The sequence below is a fragment of the Penicillium roqueforti genome (assembly GCF_015533775.1).
Source record: "Penicillium roqueforti strain LCP96 04111 chromosome Unknown scaffold_14, whole genome shotgun sequence".
NCBI lineage: Eukaryota > Fungi > Ascomycota > Eurotiomycetes > Eurotiales > Aspergillaceae > Penicillium > Penicillium roqueforti.
The window spans coordinates 161,879-187,260 of record NW_024067578.1 but is presented as its reverse complement, the minus strand read 5'-3'; the positions used below and the strand labels follow the sequence as shown (position 1 = coordinate 187,260).

The following is a 25,382-nucleotide window of genomic DNA, read 5'->3' as shown; positions in this document are numbered from 1 at the left end:
TACAGGAAAGCCTCACATTCCCGGACGAAAGGGATCGGCGATGCTTGCAAGAAATTATCGTTGGCCCCGACGGATGAGAACTAGTGAGAACTGCGCCACATTTGCTCAGCCATTGCCGATGTGAGCTCATGATGCCATACTCCGTCCATGGTCTGACGATGTGGTTATGTGAAGGGCTGGTAGAGGCCTGCTACCTCTCGTGGTAGTCTGTATTCTGGATACAGCAGATACCTTGATTATAGCAAAACTACCCGCAGGCGAGGCTTCTCCGACGGAGTAGTTGGCCGACCATGAGTGGCAGTGCCGTTGGGAGAGTTTAATCGATCTGCAGGGATATTGTTCGCAATTTATAAATAGGGGCGGAATGTTGGGAATACCCTGCAGATCTATATTTTCTGGGAGTGAGATGCTGCAATATCCTGTAGTTCTGAGCAATTCTGAAAAGGGAGAAGAGATCAATTTACAGAGACCAGGAATAGGATGAATTGAAAGAGTCAATTGACTATCCAATTGACTAAAAATGTACTCTGTAGGTAAAAAAATGATGTATATAACATAGATCCGATCAGGACCTGAAACGGCTTTTCTTCCCCGCAGGCCCAACGTCCTAGGGCTAGCAGCCTGTCAATTTCCCCTCCTCGAATCAACTCTACTTGCTTTTACTCAGCTGTACTAAACCCGCGAAAAATGAAACGTAAACCACATCTTCCATCTGCCCCCGTGGTAATATCTTGTCATTGAGACCATTGAGACCATGGTGGGAGTTCCGCACAGTACAGGCTGTGCCCTGTGTCGCGAGCGACGGATCAAGGTCAATATCCCCCAAAGTAAGGTTCAAGGTCCTGGGCTAATAAGGTCCATAGTGCGACGAGGCAGTTCCAGAATGCACCCAGTGTCAGAAATATGGCCGGACCTGTCCGGGCTACAGGCGAACCTTTCGTTTTCAAGATGAAGGCCCCAACCTTGCGCGGCGACATCGGTCCAACACCCGACGGAAGGGGAGAAGCACATTGGCAGGACCCGCTACGTCTTCAACTCGAATTAACCAATTCTCTTCACGCGGAGACCCTTCTGCGACTGCAGAGATAGTACGCGGCAATGCGATTGCCCTCATGCGCCGACAATCCTCCTTGGGTGGCTGGGACGAACAATTGCTGGCGCGCAAGTCCTTCCGTGCCGCGCAGCCACAATTATTCCTCGACTTCATCAGCACGTCGTTTCCAACCTTTTATTTTCATAACCTGTTCCGGTCTGGCGACACGCCCGGGTTCGCCGAAAATCTCGTCATGAATTATGGCCAAGACGCGTACCTCGACTCCGCCGTTTGCTGCCTGAGCTCCGTCTATTTAGCACACTTGACTCAAGACAAGGCACTCCTCAAAATAAGTCGACAAATGTACTCCCAGTCGCTCAGGGAGGTTATGCGAGCCATCCCGAAAGCCGACCATGCAAACTCTGACAACATGCTCTGCACATCCATCGTCCTTAGTGTCTTCGAAATGTTCGCGCAGACCGCACCCGACGCCTGGGTCGTGCACTCGGAGAGCGCAAAGCGACTAATGATAAGTCGAGGCCCAGCAGCGCACGAGTCCGGGTTCGGAAGATACTGCTGGATAGCATTCCGCGGGTTCTTCATCGCGACGGCCGTCTACCAAGGCGAGCCCTGCTTCCTAGACCAAGAAGAATGGCAATCCTACGCGACGAAAGTCAGGACCGAAGACTGCCAGAAGCCCGGCGAATGGTCTGCATACGGAGAAGTATCCGACTTGATCTTCATGGAGATCGCCAAATGCCCGCGGTATATCAGCGAGACCCGGGATCTCCTCTCAGTCCCGTACGAGGCTGACTCCACATCCATCGCGAACCTCATCACGCGCATAAGTGATACTTCGCAGCGGCTGCGCTCGCTCGCCGCGGACCTCCGCTCATGTATCAGCGCGCACAGTGAGCGCCAGCAGGGTATCGTCCAGCGACCCGGATCCTTTGTGGGCCCCGTAGCAGAGAGCTTCCCGGACACCGCCCCGTCGCTGCTGCTCAATGGAGCGGAGAATATGCTAGAGACGCTAGAGCAGCTCTCCGACCGTCTTGGTGACCGGTTGTGCTTCAGTTCTGTCGAGGTTTATTCGCCCGAGTCGTCGGTCGTCACGCCGCCTAGCAGTGGTAGTGAATATTCTATATCCCCCTATTCTGCGACGTCGAGGAGTTTCGCTCTTCCCTTTCGCATCCATTCAGAGCTTGGACAGGGTCTTTCTAAAAGCTCTGATTCACATGATCACCGTGCTGTGAGTTGGTTGGATCGCATCGCGTCGTCGATGGGTGTCCTCGGCGCAAAGGTCCTCCCGGGTGATGATCCAAGTACTTCAGTGCGGGTGGACAGCTCACCTCAAGTGTTTGAACTGCAATAGTCAACGATGATGCTTGCGTTGACATGAAATGTGATACGAAAAGATACCTGCTCCTAGCCGGTCTAGGATGAACTTCCCCTACACAAATACGCTCTACTTTATATCCCCAATGTGAACAATGAAACTCAGGCATTCAATTTTGATCATATCGGCGTATATACGTATAGATATATCAGATGCAATCGCGTTCTAGTAAGAACCACTTTCTTACCACTAATAATCCAAAGACTGCTCCAGCAAGCCCCTCAGCTCACCTCTCTCAGCCTCCAACTCCCTACTCAGAGTCGGCGCGAGCATAAGCACCCGCTGCTGCGGAATAGTCCCATCAACCAATCCCTCCAAATCCGCAGCCTTGAAGCCTAGATCCTTCAATCCACGCGGCTGATCACCAAGCTTAACAAGGAACTCCGCAATCGCTTCGCCAAGCACCTCACCCGCACTCTCGCGCTTAACATTCGAGATATCCACACCAAACGCCTCAGCCGCGGCAAGATGGCGATCAGGGTTCGACGCCGCGGTAAAGCGGAAGACGGCGGGCGCGGTGACAGCCACCGAAACACCGTGCGGGATAATAGGGTGATCCACCTGATAGCCCGCATGTTTATAGCCAGGGTTCTGGCTGGAAATGGGGTAGCTCATACCGTGGCAGAGATGGACACCTGCATTTCCGAACCCCACGCCGGCGAGCGTAGCCGCGAGCAGCATCTCCGACTGTGCTTCGTGGTCATCCGGGTCGTGGACTGCGCGCGGTAGGTACTTGACTGTTGAGCGAAGGGCGGCGAGGGAGAAGATGTCGGAGATGGGGTTTGCGCCCTGGTAGGCGGGCCGGTTGATGGGGTTTGTTGGGCGTGGTGTGCGCTCGTTGTATGGGATTGCGGTCCAGGACTCGAGGGAGTGACAGAGGACATCGAGGCCGGAGGCGGCGTGCACGGCTGAGGGCATGGTCCGAGTGTTAAGTGGGTCGCATATTCCGAGGGTTGGCTTCAGGGCCCGGTGGGCAATACCCGTTTTGGCTTTCTTGGAGACTAGGTCGAAGATGGCTGTGCCTGTTGTCTCCGAGCCTGTGCCGGCTGTTGTTGGGACGGCGACGAGTGGGAGCAGGGGCCTGTCTACTGGCAGGCCTTTGCCCAATGGTGCGTTGACGAAGTCGAGGAAGTCTGCTTCAGGGAAGACGGTATATAGGTTCATCAGCTTCGCGGTATCGATTACAGAGCCGCCGCCTGTTTTCATGTTAGTTTGTGTACCAGGAGCCTAGGGGTTAAGGGAGACATACCGACGGCCAGGAAGGCATCAGGTTTATAGGGCTTAGCGAACGCGATAGCCTCTTTGATACTTAATTTGAAGACTCTTAGTACCTATACCACATCCACAATTGAAGCTAGGCATTGACTTACGAGCTATCCTTAGGCTCAGTGCGAACTTTGTCAAAGATAGTGAACTCAATGCCCTCACGGGTCAGACCCTCAACAGCCTGCTTCATAGCATCAAGCTTGGCCACATTGGAATCAGTGACGATGCACACCCGCTTCGCGCCGAGGTTGGTAAAGTCCATTCCGACCTCCTTAGTCGCGCCGGGTCCGAAGCGAATGCTAGACGCCGCCATCTCGAATGCATATTCCTTCTCACGCGAGGGGTCAATCGGCGTGGACATGCGGCGTTTCACATGGTTGAGCAGAGACGAGGTTTGCTTGTGGTTGTGGTGGTGGCTGGGGTTCTTGTGGCACGGGCAGTTAGGTGGGTGGGAGTATTGTACTGTGCGTAGCAAGTTTAGGGCACGATTGGCCGCTGAGGGAGCGACTCTGATTGCGGGAGAAACCATTCTGTGTAATTCTGTAGAATATAATCAGAAGAGAGTTTGGGAGAAGTCAAGCTGAAGTAAAAGGTCAAGCGACTCGGAAGAGAAAGGGCAAATTGGGGAAAATGCGGGGAAATGCCCCGGACTTCTGCCCGAGATCTTTTTTTTTGTTTTGCGCGCTCTCTCTTGACTCGCTGTTTACTCGCTATTTACTCCTCTATTCGGAGAATCTATTCATATCGGTCTGATATATTCTCTTTGGTTTCTCCGTTTTGGAGAAACTCGAATCCAGTGCATCTATATCCCATAGCCGAGGTTAGTTACACTCACCGATTATGACGTCTCCAACAGTATATATCCGTCTACGGATCCACGGGTGTGCACAATAAGAATGAGTATGTAATCAAACATAAAAAGTCAGATGATTCAATTGAGCAGCACTATCGTATACTAGCTCTCATATCCACCAACTATAACAATCCCCCAATCTCATACCCAAATTAAACCCTCAACCTCTCAGCAAAGCGACAAGATCAAATCGGTCGAAGAATCAACAGCCCTAACCTGACTTCCAGCAGGCGGAACCCCATCCTCCCAAGAAATCAACGGCTCGGAAGGCTTAACATTCACTGGGTAACCCGCAAATGGATCGCCAAAGACATCAGAGAGATCATACCAGACTTTATCCTGTCTCTGGCCTCGCTCCCTTGTAGAGGAAAGGTTGTACGCAAAGATCATCTGCGGAGAACTGGTATACAGCCCGTCGCGGTCGGTGCTGATCTTGATTGCGATGCCGCCAGTGTCTGCATTCTCGCGGAAAACCTCGCTGTACTCGTCGTTCGGGAGGAGAGTTCGCTCCGGTAGGACTGTGGAAGCCACAGACCAGAGGTAGACTGGGAACTTGCAGTTGTTGTGCACTATCGCATGGCCTAGGTTTCGGTGGGTGGGTGGTGGTGTGCTGCTTGGTCTCACTGAGACGAAGCTTGAGGAGGGGAAGGCACCGTAGGGGATATCTCTCTGGCCATGGTTGTTGTGGATTGTTGGGTTCGAGAGGGCGAGGCTGGCGAGCGAAAGGAGGGGGATGATAGTTGAGAAATACATATTGATTGATTATAGAGCTGTTGGGGTACTCTTTAGTTATGTCTTGCGTTAGAATCAGGAATTTGGACGGCTTTATATAGAATCATTCTTGTTGCTGTGTTTCACCGCGAACCTAGTTGGATCTAATTCTTGGCGGCAAGATGCATATAGGCAGTTGCTATGAATCTAGGCTCAGGGGAAATTAGATGCCAAGCTATGCTGTACACCGTAGATGTGGCGCGAAATGTAGGGGTGTGAAACTACCACAATGTAGTAGCCGAAAAGACACATCTGTTTGTCCAACAGAAACATATGAAGAATGTCACCGTTTCCCCATTTAGTGCGCATGTTGACTTTGTATCCCCGGAGAAAGATCGGAACTCGAGGAATGTACAGGCCTTTAATTTTATATTATATGTCGACAGGGCGAGAAGAATCAACAAATGGGATATTCTACTCATGTCTGATCGAAGATATGGAAGAATGTGACTGGTCTACTGGCTCCGGGTATATTACCAAAGAGAATGAGATCAAATCCGTATACAAAGACTATATCGAGGGATTATGCTTTTTCAAGGACCTTTATAGTGAGTTACACCCGTGGACGGCATGACAAACTCGCGTTAAGCAGGCTGATGCAACTATCTGAAAGTCTACTCTTGATCAAAATAGGGAATCAAACATCAAAATACAAGACCCCGTGGCTAGGGCAACTGTGGCGTTCTAGACATTCATTTCTCCTGAGGAATGTGAGCTTTCTATAGGGGAGGCCACGGAAAATTCTTTTGGGTTTGAAACTACCGAGGAATGTCAGATAGAATAGACTTCAGAACACCCTGCCAGAGAACACGAATTCAAGGAACAAAACAAACTCAGGGTAGTTCATGTGGCACGCCAAACGGTCGGTCACTCATTTGTGATATCCCCGACGTCATGTCCGATGTCCCTTATAAGCATCGTGAGACAGACCTAACGTTCTGTGTGGCATACACAAATTGATAGATGTGACAACATACTCTGATTCAGGTCGGATGCATATCGCTATTGGGTGTTTCCGCAGCCCTGTGGTTCAGCTAGAAAGCTTAAGGAATGACATGGCTGAATGAGATCTAAATCTAAACAAATATCGACACCGTAGATGCGTGACAGGCTTCCTGTTCTTCCAATTGGCTGAGATCAAGACGTGCCAAGAAAAAAATTGTATTCAAATATGTGTGACAAAACATCTCTCCAGAAGAAAAATAGGTAGGGCAAGGATAATTTGCCATCAGAATGAATCGCGGACCCGCTTATAACCTAAGTCATGTGGCCATGAGACCCTGGTATTGTAAGCCATGGTTGGTGGTGGTTATGGAGTAGTAGGCATTATAGGGGACATCCCGGATACCGACATCCTTTCCGAGACCTTGGTGGGAAATGGTCGACCGGGGTCATGCTGGGTGACGTTCTTAGCGGTGCAAATGAGAGTGTTGCAAGAAGCATTCTAAGTATTATGGAGCATGAGTCCTTGCTTGAGCTGTCCGGAGTGACAAAGTCAGTTGGAAATTTCTGTGACCACAGTGAAGACTTGAGTTTGAATGATCAGCGTAACGATCAAGAGCCGTAGGTAAATAGCAAGATCTGGAAATCTTCCTAGTGTTGAGCGTTGCGAATCTTCTCATACTCAGGCAGAGCCCACTTCACCATCCATTCAGATTCCAGATTCTGCTGAGCAGATGGTCTATTCTCCGGCCTGAAGGATAGCATCGGGCGCGATATTGAGAAAAGAGCATCTCGTTCGTTCGGTTCAAAAGAAGGCATACCCTCCCTTATTCGCGCTTGCTGCACGCTCGTTTCAAAGTTATCCTCCCATGAGGGATATTGGGATTGGGGTCGGTCTACTGGTTCTCCATCCTTGAGGGATTTTTCTCGATGTGCTTTCCACGTTTACAGTCATTCGTTTGGTAGCGGACCCAACATATCGATTTGCTGGCGAGTCATATCATCTTCGTCCGTAAAAAAGCCTTCAAATAGCGATCTTTGGGCAATGATCTCCCAGATAGTGCATGCAAGTGTCCAGATGTCGGACGAAAAGGTAAGTGGCTTAGTTATCTCAAAGTAAGTCTCCGGGGGTCGGTAATATTCCATTCTTTCCACACCTTCAATGGGCTCATACAAGACATGGCTTGTATTCACGGTTGAATCGGTCAATTTGAACGTAGTGAGAGAAAGTGCACGGTGTTGAGGATGAAGATATAGCAGGCTCGCCTTTTTAGGAATGAGACGATGTGAGAAAGACGTAAACGAATGTAGGGGCCTAAAGAGCAAACAGGACTTTCTCATAATTTTCGTATCGCGATCAAGGCCATTTGATATTGAATCGAATTTAGTGCATTTTCTAGCTTATTCGCCTTGTCTGTCCACTTGGTACGACATACAAAGGAGGTGAAGAGGTGATGTTGGGTCTGGGGTGACTTTCTTCCGGCCCTGATCCCAATAACGTCCGTGCGTCTGGCACGGTACTCAGACACGTCTGTCTATGTCTCGCTGGACAGTAAATACTAAAACTGATACTACTACACACTATATCTCATGTCTCATCTACTAGCTTTTCAGACTCAAACAAAATAGTTATCTCTTGACGTTGCAACTTATTTGCCCACTAAACGCATGCAAACCCCAACAACTACCCCTATGATGGCTCCAACAACAAGCCCTACAGCTATCCACACGATGTAATACTTGATCACTCGTCGCTTAGAGCCGCTATGCCACTCTGCCATCACATCTTTCATAGTTACAATGGGTCGTTTTCCACGGAAATCACGGGGCTCCTGCAGATCCATGGAATGTATTGGATGTGTGCTCGTGTGAGCTTGCTCGGGTATCGTTGGTGTCATGATGTCAAGGCTGTGGTAATTTGGTCTTGACCGTAAACCTCAATCTTATTGATAGTCAATAAATATTTTTAGAGGCCTCAGCAATTTGCTTTCGATTGAAACTGACATGTTTTCTTCGCGAAATTTGGTGTCGTCTGTTTGGACGCGTGCCGGAATAGCGGAGGATAAGCGATCGGAAAAGTCCCTTAGAACGAACCCCGTAATTTGTAGCCTCTAGATGGAATGAATCACAACTTTTTAGTCTAATCATAGTCATAGATCTTGCATCTTTACGTACCTTGCTGACTTGATTCAAACGTTGAACTACTTAGACCAACGTGTTGCAGGAGGGGGTTGGGGGGAGAAGAAACTGTTAGACTCCGTAATCACCCCAATTTATGATTTATATGCTGTAGTAATTCATGAGACCCTTGAATAGCTAAACGAGTTAGGCGGCTAATGCTAAATTAACCGGGACCCTTGTAAACTTTAAAAAGGATCGACACGGCAATTGGTTCGATCGAGACGTGGGGGCCGGGAAGTGGATCCTCTCCACAGCGGGAACCCGGGTGATGCCCAATGGAATTCATGGGGCCAAGTCGGTTATTAAAATGAGATTTTCTTCGCCTACTCATAATTTGTAACACACCAGGCAGAAACCCCTTTCAACTACGTACTTCAGAGAGGGTCAAAAAAGAATTTCCATCTCCTCACTTGATATCTCATCGCCGGTTACCTCGTCGTATCACAAAGCTACTTGGCTAGTGGACCTATAAGCTAATGTCGCATGGTCGACTCAGTCGGGACACAGATAACCCTTGCATATGGTCAAGCCAAGATTAGCTGCTAGTCATTTTCAATCTCCGATTTACTCTGAGAATATCCATTTACGCGACGCGACCATGGATTGGTTGACAAAGTTGTTCACGGGAAAGGACTCGGCGAAAACAGAACAAAAAGCGCAAAAGCGGAGGAGCAAAGTACACAGCCGAAGGGTTCGTGCACAGGAAAAGGAGCTCCGACGTGGGAAGGATAAGGGTACTGTCAAAAAGGCGAGCTTTTTCTGGGGATCGCCAGGTCAGACATACCAGAGTAATGTTCGTGGTCCGGGTGAAGGAATTTGAATGGGTTCGGAGACAAATCTGCGAATAAATGAGGCGAGATAAAGAAGCTTCGACTTCGTGGCTGCTGAATTCGTTAATGGAAATTTCTATCTGTCTGTTGGACTTGGCTAGATAATGCCTAGATGTGTCTGATGGATTCATTGACATGGACGTAGTATTATTGAGAAGGGAATGAGAAATCAACAGCGGAAATTGGGACTCAGTCTTGGCGTTTATTGGCCTTAGGCCGTTATATGTATGCCTTAACATTTCCCGTGACCACAACAACATCTTCCCAGTTCAACCTACTCTATACTCTTGAGGGTGTGATGTTAGATTAATATCACTCGATTTTATTTCTAATGGGGTTAGACAAAGCCAGCTATGCTTGGTGCAAAGTCTTCTAAGTGAGAGACATCGAAATACATGGTTTTGTGGGAATGAGTTGAAGCTAATAAACTACAGGGTTTCAGAATTTGAAGCATTCATTTACTCATTTCACTTGTGCTTTCCTGCCTTTGAGATCTGAGTTTAGTATTTCAATATGTCGACGGTCTTACCACATCTCGTCGGCTCTGTAGACGTCCAAGCGCATCCCCTCCGTCCATGTCAAATTTGCTGAAGAACAACTTCGTGGTATCATGTTCCCAGTCATGACTATGTGAAGTGTCGGGCTAGCTTGGAATTTACCGATAAGCATCACAGCGAGCGGACATGCTCCACTATTCTGTTGTAAATCGGCGATAACGGACAATTGTTCTAGCTCTTGATGATGCAGGTACTCATCTGGTGGCACCCGGCGAATTCATAACCGATGTTTGTATCAATCCTCTGATGAAGAAGAATAACGCCTCCCGCTATCCCCCGTATCGGTCGCCTCAAGTTCTGATTCCTTTATCATGCACCTCATCTCTTTTGCCCTCGGAATTTGGGTCGTAACTCGGAAACTGCAGCTCGGATTTAGGAGTATTGGACTTACTGGCCATCTGGCAATGGTCAGACTGTGTGGCAATCGGTAGACAGTCTGAAAATTCCACTCCAATTGGCTACGGAGATTTCAGTTGCAATCTCGCATTTACAGACTACAAGAGCTCCAGGTGTTCTTGTAAGGGTAACAAATGTTACGATCATGAGAGATCGGTGGGTCTCTCTTGCCTGCGTGGGAAGGAGAACGCTCCTTCCTATTAGGTACATTTGTCACTTTCCTTTCTTCTCTTGTTTGTTCTTTCCTTTCCAAGGTTGTTTACACTTTAGCTAAGCGAGACGTTCGACTTTTGCATCGTTTGCATTAGGGCCAGGTATATAAACAGGCTGATTCCCACTTCTGCACTTACTTCTTCCCTCTCTCTTCATCATTTTGAATCAACCACATCACAGCGCAATCCATCCAACTTGCCTGCCACCTGTCGTGTCCATCATCCATCACATGACTTGTTTGTTCTTACTATCCTTTTTTTCCTCATAACTTACATTCATCCTTCAGACAACCCAGCCATATCACAAGCATCTATTCAAGGCACCTATCATGTTCATCATCCATCAAACATCTCAGCCACATCATAGTGCATCCCGTCAACGTGCCTGGCATCTATTGAGCTCATCATTCATCACATGACTTGTCTGTTCTTACTACCTCTTTTTTATCGTCTACTTACATTCATCCTTCAGGCATCCCAACCACATCGCAAGCATCCATTCATGGCATCTGTCATGTTCTTCATCTATCAAATAACTCAGCCATATCACAGTGCATCCCTTCAACGTGCCTGCCATTATCGTGTTCATTGTCTATCATTTGACTTGTAAGTTCTTGCTGTCTCTTCTTTTCATATACTTACATTCATCCTTTAGATAACCCAACCATATCGCAAACATCCCTTCATGACATCTGTCGTATTCATCATCCTTCACACAACCAAACCACATTCTCCTTCCATCTTCCATCTTCCACTTTATGAGGTTTGTTTCTTATCTGTGTTATCGCCTATTCTTCATCTTCCCTCATCGCATTCTATGACTTGGTTAACACCTGATGACACGGGGCTAACTGTACTAGATACCACATCCACTGAATCACATCCAGCCTTACCGTGACAGGTTTCGGCTTCTCGACAATCGTCAGGCTGCAAGAACAGCAAACACAAACAAAAGAAAAAAGAAAAACAAAAACAAAACAAAAAGAAAAACAAAAGAAAACAAACACAAAAGAAAATACCTTGGACAATTTCAATCAACAACGTTCAAACAGCCACTTCAAGCATCCCCTTCAAGCATCCCCTTCAAACAACCATCCCCTTCAGCATCAACTTCAAACAACATTCAATCAAGCATCCCCTTCAAACAACATTCAATCAAGCCCCTTCAAGCATCTCCTTCAACCAACATTCAATCAACCATCCCCTTCAGCATCAACTTCAATCAGCCATCAAACAACCATGCACATTCAATCAGCCATCAAACAACCATGCACATTCAATCAACTATCCACATTCGACTACTATAATGCTTCGACCTTAAAGAGGAGGAATGAAAAGAAACGGTCTTGGTCGACAGAGTCTCCGCAGGAGTGTCTCTGAAGGAGACTTCTCGTCGGGAAGAGGTTACAGCGTGTACCCATTTAAAGGAGACTCTCAAGACCGTTTGCTGTGGTGGTAAAAAAAAAATGGTCGCCTCGACAAAGCATCGACATCCAAGCATCGACATCCAAGAACCACATCCAAGAACCACATCCAAGAACCACATCCAAGAACCACATCCAAGAACCACATCCAAGAACCACATCAATCAATCTTCAATCAATCTTCAATCAAGCATCCACACTTATTCAACCACTTGCACTGAGAAATGATAATCTAAAATTCTACACGTCTCCAACCTAGAGCTTTTTCCAAGCTGATATAATCCCTGGTTATACATAGAAAATCTGTTTGCACGGTTTATGCTCTTTACCACCTTCGTATATTGTCGAGTATTCTAGCTACAACACCGAGAAGGTCTAAAAATAGATATCTAATAGCGTAGACTCCCACTAGAGGACCTGGGGAACTGCGCGTATGGTGGATGAACCTGTAGAGCGAGCAGAGACTGATATTCTATTTCTAGATAAATTCATCAAAAGAATAGACGTGAATACCTTAGTGACTGGTCAAGGCATGTTAGAGACAAAGAAGCAGTGTTCTGCTCATATTCTTCTCCTCAAACATGGCATGCGTGTTTCAGATATTTCTTTGACCTATGAATCGGTCTTTGGCCTTGATACCAAAGACGAACGCACAACAAAGACCATCTCGTCTAGTTCGAATCCCCATAAACGCCACCTCCGGTTCTCTGCAAACACGGGCACTCTGCTCATCGAGAGGACCTCCAGTCTTCAGGACAATACAAAATGACCTAGCAAGAAATATGCTTAAAACCAAGGTGACATCGACATCCAAAGATGTTGCGTAGTCCTACCCCTGTATAGTCAACGACCTTGGACCATATACTATGTAGTGGCGTCGCAAATTACTTTTTAGGAATTGAATCAGCCAAATAAGACAAGGATAGAGATAATTTATGTGCTGACGTGAATTGCAAATTACATAACTCCTTCCATCTTCTTCATCTCTTTTTGTGATGCCTTGCATTTCGTCTCTTTCCTCGACATCTCTCAGTCGCAAACTCCCCACCCAATCCGACTCTTGTTTACTCTCCACACCACTCCCCAGTAACACACGAATTGACATGAATACAGCCCACGATGGCTACCGATCAAATTTCCAAGCCTACCGAGCCCGATGCCCTGATCCTCGAAGCTTGGGGCCAGGGTCTGATGGTTGGAAGTCTACTCATTATGGCCGCTATCACTCTTGCCAATATGAGGTCGCATATTCTCCTGCACAAGCTGATCCTCGCCGAGGTACGGTGGAAGCGAAAAGACTAACTCTGTAAGTTATGTTCTCAACAGGACTTGGCTGATTATCGGATCGATAATAGCTTGTCCTAGCTATGGCTCATGGTACTTTCATCTTCCCCAACGAGCCGGTCTACGGCTGGTATCTATCTGTGACCGCGGTCGGTCTCAACATCTCCTGGGCTCTGCATAATGTTATCGCCTGGATGAAGAACCGTCCATTCCTGTCGCGAAAGGTCTCAATCATCTACATTACCACTGTTGTTCTCTGCTGGCCTTATTGGGGTCTGGAGATCTATGCCAACTTCACATACTTCAACAATATCAACAAGGTCTTCTTGAAGACCAGACCAATGGAGCCATTATTTCGGTTGGTCATTTCAATTCCTCGCAAATATCGAATGCAGCTGCTTCATAACTGAGTCCTCCACTCTAACATGATCTACCAACAGCGATCCGTGGTGGATCTTCACAACAGCCAGTCTATTCTGGACTATCAAGCGCGAATACAACTTCGGAATATGGGAGCTAATAGTAGTCAGCCCCCGCTTCGGACTCATGCTGGTAGCCATGTGTCTGTCGATTATTTTCATAATCGTTGATACCTGCAGCGTGTTGAAAGTCTTCTCCAGCATACTCCCAACAGGCGTCGAGCCGTTCTGGAAAGTAAGATCCCATCGTCCGATCTTCCTTTGTCACACCACCCTAACCATCCCAGCTATCTTTTATCTTCAAATGTCTCTGCGACACGGTCATCCTCGACGACTTCAAGACTGCCCTCGATAACTTGCGCGTTCACTGGATGCGCAAGAAGAACAGCCAGTTGTTCGGTAGCCCGCTGTCCACCCCGACCTCTACTCCAGACTCTAGCCCTCGTGCGGATAGAATACGCAGGGATATTGAGACTTGCGATTCACCTACGACCCCTACAACCCCTACCCCTACGAAGAGACCTTACACCCGTGCGGTGGATGTTCCTGCGCGGAGGGTGCGTGACGATGAGGTTGTTTTCTATTAGCCGGACCCTTCGGCTTCAAATTGTGCGTTGAGAATGGTGTTCGGGGCTTTTAGTCTGGTTTCTTGACCTCGGCGGTTCTGAGGTTGTTACGACATACCCGGACGGATAGACTGAAGTTATTGCGATTTTACATCGATTTGCCTGAGGAGAGCGATTTATTTCAAAAGAAAAAAAAAAGGAGAAGCCTCGGGGTCAGATAGTTAATGAAACATACAAATCGTCTGCTTTTCTATTAGTAGACATTCTGCCATAGGTGAGATCTGCAATACATAAACCGGAGAATTGATTCGGAGAATTAGCATGTCTTCATGCAGTGTCACATCTATAAGTTCTTTTCCTGGTCTGACTAGTTACCAATTATGACCAATGATAAACGGTGCTTACGCTTTAGCGTACTCTATTATCCGAGAATGTCTCTGCTTAAAGGTTGGATGGAGGTTGTATACACATCATTGACCACTTATATCTGGTATTTTATCTGGATTGGAGAACAAGCTGGCAATGCAGAAATTTACACACTCGAGGATAGTACATCCCACGCATCACTCGGAGAATTGACGGATTCAGATGACACGACATCCCACGCATCCTCAGTACTACAATTCGGACTCGAGTCTCGAATATAAATATAGCCATTTCGCCCGTATAATACCCAGACTCCAATCTCTTACTCCATACTCCATCCAATATCCCCTTTGCAACTTAACATCCAAGTAATAATGGACTCCCTCAACATTCCACAGACCCAAACAGTCGCTCTCGTCCGTTCACTGGGTGGGCAAGTCGAATTCAAAACAGACTACCCCGTGCCAATCCCGGGACGCAACGAAGTCCTCGCCAAAGTGCTCTACACTGGCGTCTGCCAGAGTGGTATGTATAGTGTCATGTAACCCAACCGACATCTAACGGGATGTTCTCTCAACAAGACCTTCCTAACAAACCAACAGATCTACACACCAAATCCGGTACCGCGGCAGGACCAGACGGCAACCCGATAACAAATATCAAGCTGCCACACGTGGGCGGCCACGAAGGCATCGGCCGAGTGGTCGCGCTTGGACCGGATATCACGCACGCCGCGGGTCTGAAAGTTGGCGGGCTGGTCGGGATCAGGTTCGCGAGCCGCATCTGTCGGCGGTGCGAGTTCTGTCTTGCGGGTACGGAGCAGTACTGCGTTGAGAGTACAAACCATCTTCACCACGAGGATGGCTCTTTCCAGCAGTACATCGCTCTCGATGCGGATTACTTGACGATTCTGCCTGATGATGTTGATCCGAAGGTCATGGGACCGGTGCTTTGTGCGGGTTTGACGGCTTATAAGGTGGGTTGGGGATTTTGCTTTCGTGGTCTGGGGTTAATTTGTGGTTGATTAGGCCGTCTTGAACGCGAATGTTCGTCCTGGGAATTGGTTAGTGGTCGTTGGAGCTGGAGGTGGCCTTGGGCATTTGGCTGGTATGTGTTCTTTTTTGTGGTACTCTGAAGATACGTTGCAATCCACTGACATTCTCCAGTTCAATATGCAAGAGCTCAAGGGGCTTTGGTAATTGGCGTCGACACTGGTCCTGGTAAGGAAGACTTTGTCAAAGGTCTCGGCGCGCAGGAATTTATCGACTTTGCCACCGAAGACCCTGTAAAGAGGGTGCAACAGATTACTGGGTTGGGTGCACATGCTGCTGTGGTGACAGCAGGTAATGCAAAGGCGTTTGCATATGCCTGTGATATGCTCCGGGTTGGCGGTACTTTGAGTTGTGTTGGTATTCCCCCGGGAAGACCGAGCTTGGAGACTCCTATCTGCACGATTGTGATCAAGGGCCTCAAGATCACGGGTAATCTGGTGGGATCGCTGAAGGAATGTATGGAGGCTGTTGATATGGTACGGCGTGGTATTGTTAAACCTGTGGTCAAAGTCCGACCGTTCAAGGATTTGCCTGAGGTATATGAGGAGATGAGGAAGGGTGATATTTCAGGGCGCATCGTTCTTCAAATTGCAGAATGATCCCGCGAAAACTTTATTGAAATTCAGATTATCTGAGAATTCTGTTGTTGAAGCCAATCCAAAAAATCCGATGTCAAGTTCCTTTCATCGGGCTCGCTGTTTGGTGTGTATCCTGGAATCTGAGCCTGACCACCAGGTCCATTTTCGCCCGAGTGAAGGCCAGAATCTTCCTCCCCGATTGTCAACAGGCGAGCTGGAGCTGCAACTAGAGCTTCAGCGGTTTTAGCACGAAGGATTGACTTCAACATGGTATCCTGCTCGAGAAAGGGATCAATCTTCTGGTATAATGCATGTAAAAAGTCCTGTGGTCCTAGTTCAAGCCGAGAACTTATTTTGTGTGAAGACAAAAGAACCGTATCCGCCAGGGAGTTGGCAACTTCAAAGCACTTCAATAACTGTAACGAGCCATTAGCCATGGCTTGTGTTTCTGTATATCAAGGCTACTAGCCTGGTCTCGTCCCAATGGTAGCAAATCCGTCTCGCTGAAACCCCGCAAGGCCTGGAGTAAGGCGCGGCCAACTTGCGCTGGAAATCCAAATGCCAAGACGGGTTCGCACGCTGAAGAAGATAGCAAGTTCATGTTGAGTGCCTCCTGCCAGAGAATAGTCCTCATCCACTCCCGTGTAATGTGGTAGTCTGCCGTTCGGGTCGAGACATGATTGGCCATGCTGAAGCATAGTGAGGCAACCTTGACCTCGGTGTTGGTCAGATGTGTAGCCATGATGATCCCAGGACGCGAGTTGCGCCGTACTGAGATCTGGTCAAACGCAATAAAGAGCTTGACGAGTTCTAGCAACCCTTGGGCATGAACATCAGCATTCATATCCCCCTCCAAATGTATCAATACAGGGGGGTCAATATAAGACGGAGAGAGACCCAGGTGCAATGAATAACCTCTGTGATAGTTAGTAATTTACTCTGCGAAATTGAATTCTCTAGCCTACCTCTCCGATACCCAAAGCAGCGGAAATACCAAGGCCTGGTTTGAAATCACCTCATCTTCCTCGTGTAAAATATCCTCATTCAATCGCAGAATACGAGCTCCGGTCATGGCCTCCTGGATGAACATCATTGACGAATTTCGTTGGTTGACCTTGGCGTGGTACACATGCAAAAAGAAAGACACCAGAACGCTTCTGAGATCCAGATTTGCTCCATGGCTGTCGCAACTTGTACGCATTCGCAAGCAAGCCTGGGCCATTAGCGTGCTATCTACTTTCTGAGATCCATATACCGAGGGATCAAGATGCAACTGAGCCATCGTCGCGGCACAGAGGGCCATGATGAGACAGGAAGTGTTCCCAGCATTGGAGTCAACTTTCTCTGGGTATATATCCTCTACTCTTCTCAAAAGAGCTTCTGCGTTGACTACAGGCCAGACGCTGTATGAATATTGCTGGTACAGACGGATCACCGACGCAAAGACTGTCTTTGGGATGCAATGGAGGCTGCAGGCTGTGGCGGATGAAGAGATGGTATCATTGCTACCGTTTTGTATGTATGTATCTTCTTCAACATTCTGCTGAATCTCTGTGGATTGAATCTCCGGAAGGTCGGTCTCTCGATGGCATACTCTGCGAGATTTCGGGCCCCTCCTGTGGGCAGGCCTCAGGTACGTACAGCGCACCCGCTTTGCTGCACCGCGGCAGGTATCGCAGGGCCATGAACCGCTGCATTTCACTTTGCGGGAGATACAGATATCGCAGGCTCGTTTGGGTGGCATAAGGAGCTGGATTTGGAAGTGTCATGAAGAAAGATGTCACCTTGCCAAGCGTCCAAACCATATGTACAATGCGGGGAAACATTGGATCTTTTCGGCACCTTTGCCGGTATCTGCTCTCGGAATTAGTTTTTATTATGGCCTAGTGGTAAAATACCAGTTCATAGGTGGGCTCGGCCACCCCTGAGCCCACCTGCCTTCTGGTAAATTACGCTGCACGGATTTCGTCAGGGTCTTTTATGTTGGAGAGGTTACGTGACGGCGTATTGGGAGCGCTAAACCCAAAATGGCAAGACTGACCTGATACAGTAATTCACAGGTCCGTCGTTTAGTTACAAAGTAGAAATAGCCTTTGCTCCCCCGAATTACCCTCTGTCCTCAAACTTTTCTTCATTTACACACATACTCCGTACCTAAGTACCAAATCAAACCTCCAACCACATCAATCATGGCTCTTTCCGCACCCAGCACAGACGTGAGTCTCCCATGCTATGCTCCCAACAAGCCCCAGACCGAAACCTAATCAAGAAACAGCCGCAAGTCCTCATCACCCAAGAATCAAGCGCGGAACAAATCTTCCACAGCTTCACAGCAGAAACCGCTTGGCAGCTTGGAAATGCACTAAGGGACCGAATCCTCCGCCTCCCGGACGGACAGCGCCAGCCGGCCCTGATCTCCATTACGCTCACCGGCGGAGCCCCGCACCATGTGGTGTTTCAGGCTGTGACCGAGAGCGGCACGATCCCGGACAATGAGAACTGGGTGCGACGGAAGCGCAATACTGTGCTCCGGTGGGGTCTTTCGAGCTGGACTATGAGACAGAAGACTGTTAGTGGGCTTGCGGCTAATGCGTCCGCCGACCAGATTGAGGCTGCTTTTGTGAAGAAATATGCCGTTCCAAGTGCTACTGGGGGTGCTGTTGCAGATGAGTATGCTATCCATGGAGGTGGCTACCCGATTCGCGTGCGTGGCGTTGATGGCGTTATTGGTGTCGTTGTCGTTAGTGGGCTGAAGCAGGAGGATGACCATCAGGTTGTGGCTGAGACTATTCAGGCGTTCGTGGCTCAGCAAGCAAAATAGATGTCGAGGTATGCCGGTACACGATGTATTTCAATCAAATAAATTTATATAAGCCTGTTAATAGGCACTATCTATAATAAAAGAATGCGAGGTATCATTTGTATTGTATTCTTAGCCGGCATTAATCAACCAGGCCTAAAAGTTGGAGACAGTGCCCCGTGTAAATTCGAACACAAAAAGGGGACTCAAGCAAAAGAAAAAAAAGTGGAACTCCATGAATAATGCCTCAAAGATAATTTTACAGTTCGTCGTGGTCAAGGGGCTCGTCATCCTCATCAGGAGGAGAAGCAGAGCCGTACAGCTTGCTGGTGATGGGGTAAGCCACACTGGAAAGCTGCTCCTTCTGCTCCTCAAAGTCCTCCATGGTAGCGGTGGCAGCGTTGTCCTCGAGCCAGTCGTTGACTTCCTTAACGGCGTCGAGGATGGACTGCTTGTCATCCTCATCGATCTGGCCACCCAGACCGTTCTCATCGTTGACCTGGTTCTTCAGGCTGAAGGCATAGTTCTCCAGGCTGTTACGGGCCTCGATCTTGCCCTTGATGGCCTTATCCTCCTCGGCATACTGCTCGGCCTCCTGGACCATGCGGTCGATCTCCTCCTGGGAGAGACGACCCTTGTCGTTGGTGATAGTGATAGACTCGGCCTTGCCGGTGCCCTTGTCGGAAGCGCTGACCTTGAGGATTCCATTGGCATCGAGGTCGAAGGCGACCTCGATCTGAGGAACACCACGCGGCGCGGGGGGGATGTTGGTAAGCTCGAACTTGCCGAGCATGTTGTTATCCTTGGTCATCGAGCGCTCACCCTCGAACACCTGGATCAAGACAGTGGGCTGGTTATCGGCGGCAGTCGAGAAGATCTGCGACTTGCGGGTAGGAATGACAGTGTTGCGGGGAATGAGCTTGGTCATGACACCGCCAGTGGTCTCAATACCGAGAGTGAGGGGGTTGACATCCATGAGAACAACATCGACCATGGAGTCATCGCCGGAAAGAATACCACCCTGGACGGCGGCACCGAAGGCAACGGCCTCATCGGGGTTGATTCCCTTGCTGGCCTTCTTACCAGCGAAGAACTCCTCGAGAAGAGCCTGGACCTTAGGAATACGGGTAGAACCACCAACAAGAACGATGTCATCAACCTCGGACTTCTTAACCTTGGCATCCTTCAGAACCTGCTCAACAGGCTTGAGGGTCTTCTTGAACAGATCAACGTTAAGCTCCTCGAACTTAGCGCGGGTAAGAGTCTCAGAGAAATCCTCGCCGTTGTGGAAGGCCTCAATTTCAATGCGAGTGGACATCTGGGAAGACAGAGTACGCTTGGCCTTCTCAACCTCGCGCTTCAGCTTACCCATAGCCTTAAGATCCTTCTTGACATCGGTGTTGTTCTTCTTGTTGTACTGCTTGACGAAGTACTCCATGACACGGTGGTCGAAATCCTCACCACCAAGGTGAGTGTCACCAGCGGTAGCGAGAACCTCGAAAACGCCGTTGTCAATAGAAAGAAGAGACACATCGAAGGTACCACCACCAAGATCGTAAACAATGACCTGGCGCTCATCACCGGTCTTATCAAGACCGTAGGCGATAGCGGCGGCGGTGGGCTCGTTGACAACACGAAGGACGTTGAGACCGGCAATGGTACCGGCATCCTTGGTGGCCTGACGCTGGGCGTCGCTGAAGTATGCGGGGACGGTAACAACGGCGTGGGTGACAGTCTTACCCAAGAAGCTCTCGGCGATCTCCTTCATCTTGCCGAGGATCATGGCGGAAATCTCCTCAGGGGTGAAGGTCTTGGGGACCTGGTTGACGTCGACCTTGACTTGGGGCTTGCCATCCTTCTTGACGACCTTGAAGGGGTAGTTCTTGATATCCTTCTGAATATCCTTGTCGTCAAACTTGCGACCAATCATACGCCTGCAATTCGTTAGTGCTGGGTTCTTGCTGTGACAGGTGTAATGGAAGCTTACTTAATATCGAAGATGGTGCGCTCGGGGTTGGCGGCGTATTGATTCTTGGCGGCGTCACCAACGAGGCGCTCCTCATCGGTGAAAGCAACGTAAGACGGGGTAATACGGTTTCCTTGGTCGTTGACAAGAATCTCGACCTTGCCATTCTGCATCACACCAACACAACTACACTCAAAGTTAGCAACCTGTCACATTGAACATGAACAATTTCCAGACTGAGGCAACATACGAGTAGGTGGTTCCCAAATCAATACCAATAACACTGCCGTAGCTCTCAGGGGAGTTCTCCTCCTGGGCGTTGGCGGTGTTTCCAAAGAAGGCCAAAGGCGCAACGAGCACAAAGAGAAGATAGAAGATGGTGGTCCAAGCGAAAGGCTTAGACGCGCCATCGCGTGCGGATAGGCGAGCCATTGTGAGAGGTGTATGTATAGGTATGTGGATCGAGATTTTTCAACACAAAGACAAAGAAGCTGTTGCTATGAAAGCTCCGCGCGTGCCGCTCTAAACAGCTGCGCAGACGAGTAAACACAAGGCGTGTTTGACTCTATGAACCCTTATGTTAGTCGATGGTATGTGGGAAAGGGACCCAGGGCGAAGTGAGGGAATGGTAGAATGGTTAGGAGAAGAATCGAAGAAAGAGGACTTCTTGTACGCGGATACGGCCCAGCGGCCATGCTGGCCTTTTCCCAGTTCAGGTCACTTCTCGTGCTCTGATTGGCTGGCTGGCGTCCGGCAGTGGCTGACTCAGAAACTGCCACATAAACACACCGCCTTCTTTAATAGGCCCTGAACTGCCTAAAATAGTCTAGTGGCAGGGGTCTATCCACGAACTGCTCAGGGTTTCCACCAATCAACGACTGCCAGATGATCGAACTTGCTAGAAGGGGCCAAAGGTTTGCCCCTTCGGGAGTTCTAGTCACTGCTACTGACCACGTGTTACTTTATGGTTCTATGCTACATTACAACGGCCTAATTGTGTGTCGATCAATTGATGATAACAAGTGGCATCTCAATGGAGAGACCAGGTGAGGTATGTCGTATCCCCGTACTGCGGGCCTAGATTTGGGCCGGGGATCTCCCGAGTAGGTGGGCGTGGCACAAAGCACCCACCATGCCCTGGGTATAGAGCTTTCCGAGTCTAACTCTAATGGCACTACCAGTGATACACAATCGAATAATTACTCAATGATTGAGCTTAAATCTTTCTATAGTAGTATCCGAAATCGTATTCAAGACATAATCACCAGCTGGCGAGCTCTAGATCGAATATTATTCTGTGATATATATATTTTTTCAGTGTCTTACTCTAGATGAACAATAATGTGCCACCGACGACGAGAAATTGTGGCATATCACGAATAAGATGGATTTCGATTAACTCAACTTATTCCAATAAACCAGCAGCCACTGTTGAGCCTCCCGCGCGCAGGACAATCCTGGTCGGTGCTTCTAGAGGAACAGCTTGATCCATTTCAACCACAACACGCGCCACGACACCCGGTCCCACAATCTTAGGGCGTTTCTTGATAGCTGCTCCTGACGCTTTGTCCAGAGAGGCGACCAGCTTGCTGATGCGGCCCGGTACATGTAGACGGCCACGGTGGACATCCACTTGCATGGGCATCAGGTGTTCGAAGGCCAGAACCTTGGCGGTGAAAGAAGTGATGGTAGGAATGGGAGAGGAGGGACGGCAGACAACGTCACCGGAACGGAGGTGAATAGGGTCGATATTGGCGATGTTTAAAACGACGTTTTGACCTGCCACGGCCCAGTCACTTGGTTCGCTGTCCACCTCCAAACTGCGCACTGTTGCTGTTTCACCACTAGGCATGATCAGGATATGGTCGCCCATCTGCAAACTACCGGCATCAATACGGCCAGAGATGGAAAGCGGACTTTGCACGCCACCTCGGAAGACATCACCAATCGTCATACGCAAAGGCTTTTCGAGGGCGTGTGTGTATGGCTCCGACGTTTCCAGCTCTTCGATCAATGTGCGACCTGTGTACCAGGATGCATGAGGGTCGTCAGTCCGGCGAGAAATGTTGTCTCCCAGAGACCCTGAGCACGGCACAAATGAAATGTTGCTGTCCTGGAAGCCCGCAGTTGTCAAGAACGCGGAGATCTGCTGTTCAATCTCCTCGAATCGTTCATGATCCCATTGCACGGTATCCATCTTGTTCACGGCCACCACAATCTTTTGAACGCCCATACTGCGCACCAACAGAGCGTGTTCCTTAGTCTGACCCTTCAACCCCGACTCAAAATTGCCTACACTGGAATCGATGACCAGAACAGCGAAGTCTGCCTGACTGGCACCAGCGATCATGTTCGGGACAAAGTCACGGTGACCTGGTGCATCCACAATGGTAAAGGCCGTCTTATCAGTCTCAAACTGGTTGGTGGCGATATCTATTGTCACGCCTCGTGCTCTCTCCTCAGACCCTTGGTCCATGACCCAGGCTAGCGCGAATGAGCCCTTGCCGATCTTCTCGGCCTCTCGCCGATACCTATCTAGTGTCCGTTGGTCGATAGCACCTTGATCTGCTAACAACCGTCCCATGAGAGTGCTCTTTCCGGCATCAACATGACCTATATTGGATATGATTCAGTCCAGGGCCTCACCTTGTTGCCAGTGGAGATCGACTTACCAATAACCACAAAGTTTGCGGACCGCTTGCGGGTGGACTTCTTATACTCTGATATAACATCAAGATTCTTGCTCTTGACTGTCACTTTATCCTCCACTGAAAGATCCTTCATGCCACCTGCCAGATCAGACTGGCCTTTCTTCACCGCTGCCGATTTCGATGCGGCTGATTTCGATTTCATACCTACATATTATTAGGCAAATGCCTTTAAACCTTCCTGCGGATCGCCAAACCTTTCGCTGTGTTCTGTGCATTGAGAACGACATCGTCGGGGCTGGGCGCTGCAAAGTCAAAAGGTTCAGCATGATCCTGTCCATAGATCCTCAACAGGTCTGAACTGTTGGAGTGTAAGTGGCTGGGCTCAGCTGCTGTCGGGCCCGTTGCTGCGCCAACGATAGTGCTGGCAAATGTTGAGGGTGAGGCTCGAATAGTAGGCAGTGTTTGCTGGGAAATTGGTTCCTCTTTCGCTTCAAGCACCTCCCGTTGCGTTGATTCCGAAGCCTTAGACACCGATGGCCTTCTGTTCTCGGAATCGGGCTGCTTCGGTATAGAATGCGGTGAGCTTGGGGTTGCGACATGACGGAGAGATCCAGGGCCCTCTGAAGCTTTTGGTGTCGACCTCCCGCTAGCTGCAAGTCTGTCACGAAGGGAGCGCGATGCACCCGAATGATCAAGCGAGGACGTCTTAGGTTGTTCAGGTTTAGGAGTTGACGAAGTCGAAGTCTCCGGTAGGGATGGTGTTTTCTCGGCCTCTTTCTTCTTCCGGGCTGCAGCTAGGGCGGCCAATTTGGAAAGTTTTCCACCATTTTCCGGTGCGCCTCCCAAGAGCCCCAAACGTGGAAAAAGCGGCTCAATCAGGATATCCGATTTTCGATGAGAGGGAACATTGAGCCAGGGACAATCGCGAAAGAAATCGGCAGCCGAAAAGTGTGCTGTAGAAGGAGGAGCAGGGTATGCTGGCACTGGAAGACCTGTTAGAACATTGTTCAAGCTTCTATGGTATTAGTTTCGAGTCTCTATATATCACATGGAATGTATTTGCACCAGATACATACAGTTTCATTCGCAAGGAATAGCAGCACTCCTGATCGGGACGCGCAGAATATCTTGTGCCCCAAAGCCCGAGCCCAGCGACGACACTTTAGGATAACAATTACCCCATGAACACTGCTTACCTGATTGAATCTTCGATTTCTGCAGCTTCGTAGCCTCCTTCTCTCTCTTTCCTGCATGCAGAACTTCGGTTAGCTAAATTTGACAACAAACAATCGAACCCAGAGACCCGTGATAGGTAATATGATGTGATATGCAGTATCTGCGCAAATTGAACATACCTCTCAAATAGTTGACCGATTTCTCAATATCATTGTAGTAGTGCCATAATGCGTCTTGGACTTCTCCTTTCGTGGCGGTCACTGAGGGTTGCCCGGCACCGAGCTGTTGCAAAACAGCGGCTGTACACTGTTGCAAGAACTCCTGTTCCTCTGGGTCAGCGGGTGCATCCTCGTCATAGAAATCGTCATCGTCGTAATCGATATCCTTAATACGGTGTCGCGACATTGCGGCGTAAGGAGGTGGGGTAATAAATGAGGGGTTTGTAAGTGACGAAGATGGTCAATTGAGTTGAGTTGACCGCCTTCCGCACGGTTGCTGGGTTTATTGGGTTTATATAGCACTACTATACCGCCTTCTTATACGGGCATACCATCCGTTGTTTTCCAACTCCCGACTTGGTAGGAAATCAAACTGCCGGCAGAACATGGGCTACGTCATGTCATCATCCATGGATCCATGCCTTCAATTGGCTCTCATTTCTAA

General features: G+C 48.9%; 10 protein-coding genes across 10 annotated transcripts; 4 read left to right on the top strand and 6 right to left on the bottom strand.

The window, feature by feature from the left end:
• Positions 1 to 1,112: 1,112 nt before the first annotated feature.
• LCP9604111_5701 (transcriptional regulator family TF) lies at positions 1,113 to 2,405 on the top strand (the record flags this gene model as incomplete). The annotated part of the gene is made up of 1 exon (XM_039073541.1): positions 1,113 to 2,405. One exon carries the CDS (start codon positions 1,113 to 1,115, stop codon positions 2,403 to 2,405), a length of 1,293 nt encoding a protein of 430 aa, XP_038928212.1.
• A 213-nt stretch (positions 2,406 to 2,618) lies between these two features.
• Positions 2,619 to 4,224, bottom strand: LCP9604111_5700 (hydroxyacid-oxoacid transhydrogenase; the record flags this gene model as incomplete). The annotated part of the gene is made up of 3 exons (XM_039073540.1): positions 2,619 to 3,625; positions 3,679 to 3,737; positions 3,800 to 4,224. 3 exons carry the CDS (start codon positions 4,222 to 4,224, stop codon positions 2,619 to 2,621), a joined length of 1,491 nt encoding a protein of 496 aa, XP_038928211.1.
• A 492-nt stretch (positions 4,225 to 4,716) lies between these two features.
• Positions 4,717 to 5,301, bottom strand: LCP9604111_5699 (Bys1 family protein; the record flags this gene model as incomplete). The annotated part of the gene is made up of 1 exon (XM_039073537.1): positions 4,717 to 5,301. The coding sequence occupies one exon, from the start codon at positions 5,299 to 5,301 to the stop codon at positions 4,717 to 4,719; it is 585 nt and encodes a 194-aa protein (XP_038928210.1).
• Positions 5,302 to 8,163: 2,862 nt separating this feature from the next.
• Positions 8,164 to 8,728, bottom strand: LCP9604111_5698 (uncharacterized protein; the record flags this gene model as incomplete). The annotated part of the gene is made up of 4 exons (XM_039073536.1): positions 8,164 to 8,203; positions 8,266 to 8,372; positions 8,437 to 8,444; positions 8,611 to 8,728. The coding sequence occupies 4 exons, from the start codon at positions 8,726 to 8,728 to the stop codon at positions 8,164 to 8,166; spliced, it is 273 nt and encodes a 90-aa protein (XP_038928209.1).
• Positions 8,729 to 12,980: 4,252 nt separating this feature from the next.
• Positions 12,981 to 14,151, top strand: LCP9604111_5697 (uncharacterized protein; the record flags this gene model as incomplete). Its single annotated transcript, XM_039073535.1, has 4 exons — positions 12,981 to 13,139; positions 13,217 to 13,503; positions 13,586 to 13,799; positions 13,852 to 14,151. The coding sequence occupies 4 exons, from the start codon at positions 12,981 to 12,983 to the stop codon at positions 14,149 to 14,151; spliced, it is 960 nt and encodes a 319-aa protein (XP_038928208.1).
• A 719-nt stretch (positions 14,152 to 14,870) lies between these two features.
• On the top strand, positions 14,871 to 16,147 carry LCP9604111_5696 (zinc-dependent alcohol dehydrogenase; the record flags this gene model as incomplete). The annotated part of the gene is made up of 4 exons (XM_039073534.1): positions 14,871 to 15,021; positions 15,099 to 15,472; positions 15,525 to 15,603; positions 15,663 to 16,147. The coding sequence occupies 4 exons, from the start codon at positions 14,871 to 14,873 to the stop codon at positions 16,145 to 16,147; spliced, it is 1,089 nt and encodes a 362-aa protein (XP_038928207.1).
• A 23-nt stretch (positions 16,148 to 16,170) lies between these two features.
• On the bottom strand, positions 16,171 to 17,429 carry LCP9604111_5695 (putative C6 transcription factor; the record flags this gene model as incomplete). The annotated part of the gene is made up of 3 exons (XM_039073533.1): positions 16,171 to 16,542; positions 16,596 to 17,043; positions 17,092 to 17,429. The coding sequence occupies 3 exons, from the start codon at positions 17,427 to 17,429 to the stop codon at positions 16,171 to 16,173; spliced, it is 1,158 nt and encodes a 385-aa protein (XP_038928206.1).
• Positions 17,430 to 18,315: 886 nt separating this feature from the next.
• On the top strand, positions 18,316 to 18,947 carry LCP9604111_5694 (DUF967 domain protein; the record flags this gene model as incomplete). Its single annotated transcript, XM_039073532.1, has 2 exons — positions 18,316 to 18,342; positions 18,402 to 18,947. The coding sequence occupies 2 exons, from the start codon at positions 18,316 to 18,318 to the stop codon at positions 18,945 to 18,947; spliced, it is 573 nt and encodes a 190-aa protein (XP_038928205.1).
• Positions 18,948 to 19,185: 238 nt separating this feature from the next.
• On the bottom strand, positions 19,186 to 21,324 carry bipA (Hsp70 family ATPase KAR2; the record flags this gene model as incomplete). Its single annotated transcript, XM_039073531.1, has 3 exons — positions 19,186 to 20,860; positions 20,914 to 21,078; positions 21,143 to 21,324. 3 exons carry the CDS (start codon positions 21,322 to 21,324, stop codon positions 19,186 to 19,188), a joined length of 2,022 nt encoding a protein of 673 aa, XP_038928204.1.
• A 973-nt stretch (positions 21,325 to 22,297) lies between these two features.
• LCP9604111_5692 (putative translation elongation factor EF-1 subunit) lies at positions 22,298 to 25,124 on the bottom strand (the record flags this gene model as incomplete). Its single annotated transcript, XM_039073530.1, has 7 exons — positions 22,298 to 23,505; positions 23,565 to 23,747; positions 23,798 to 24,201; positions 24,450 to 24,526; positions 24,620 to 24,648; positions 24,740 to 24,790; positions 24,899 to 25,124. The coding sequence occupies 7 exons, from the start codon at positions 25,122 to 25,124 to the stop codon at positions 22,298 to 22,300; spliced, it is 2,178 nt and encodes a 725-aa protein (XP_038928203.1).
• Positions 25,125 to 25,382: the final 258 nt, after the last annotated feature.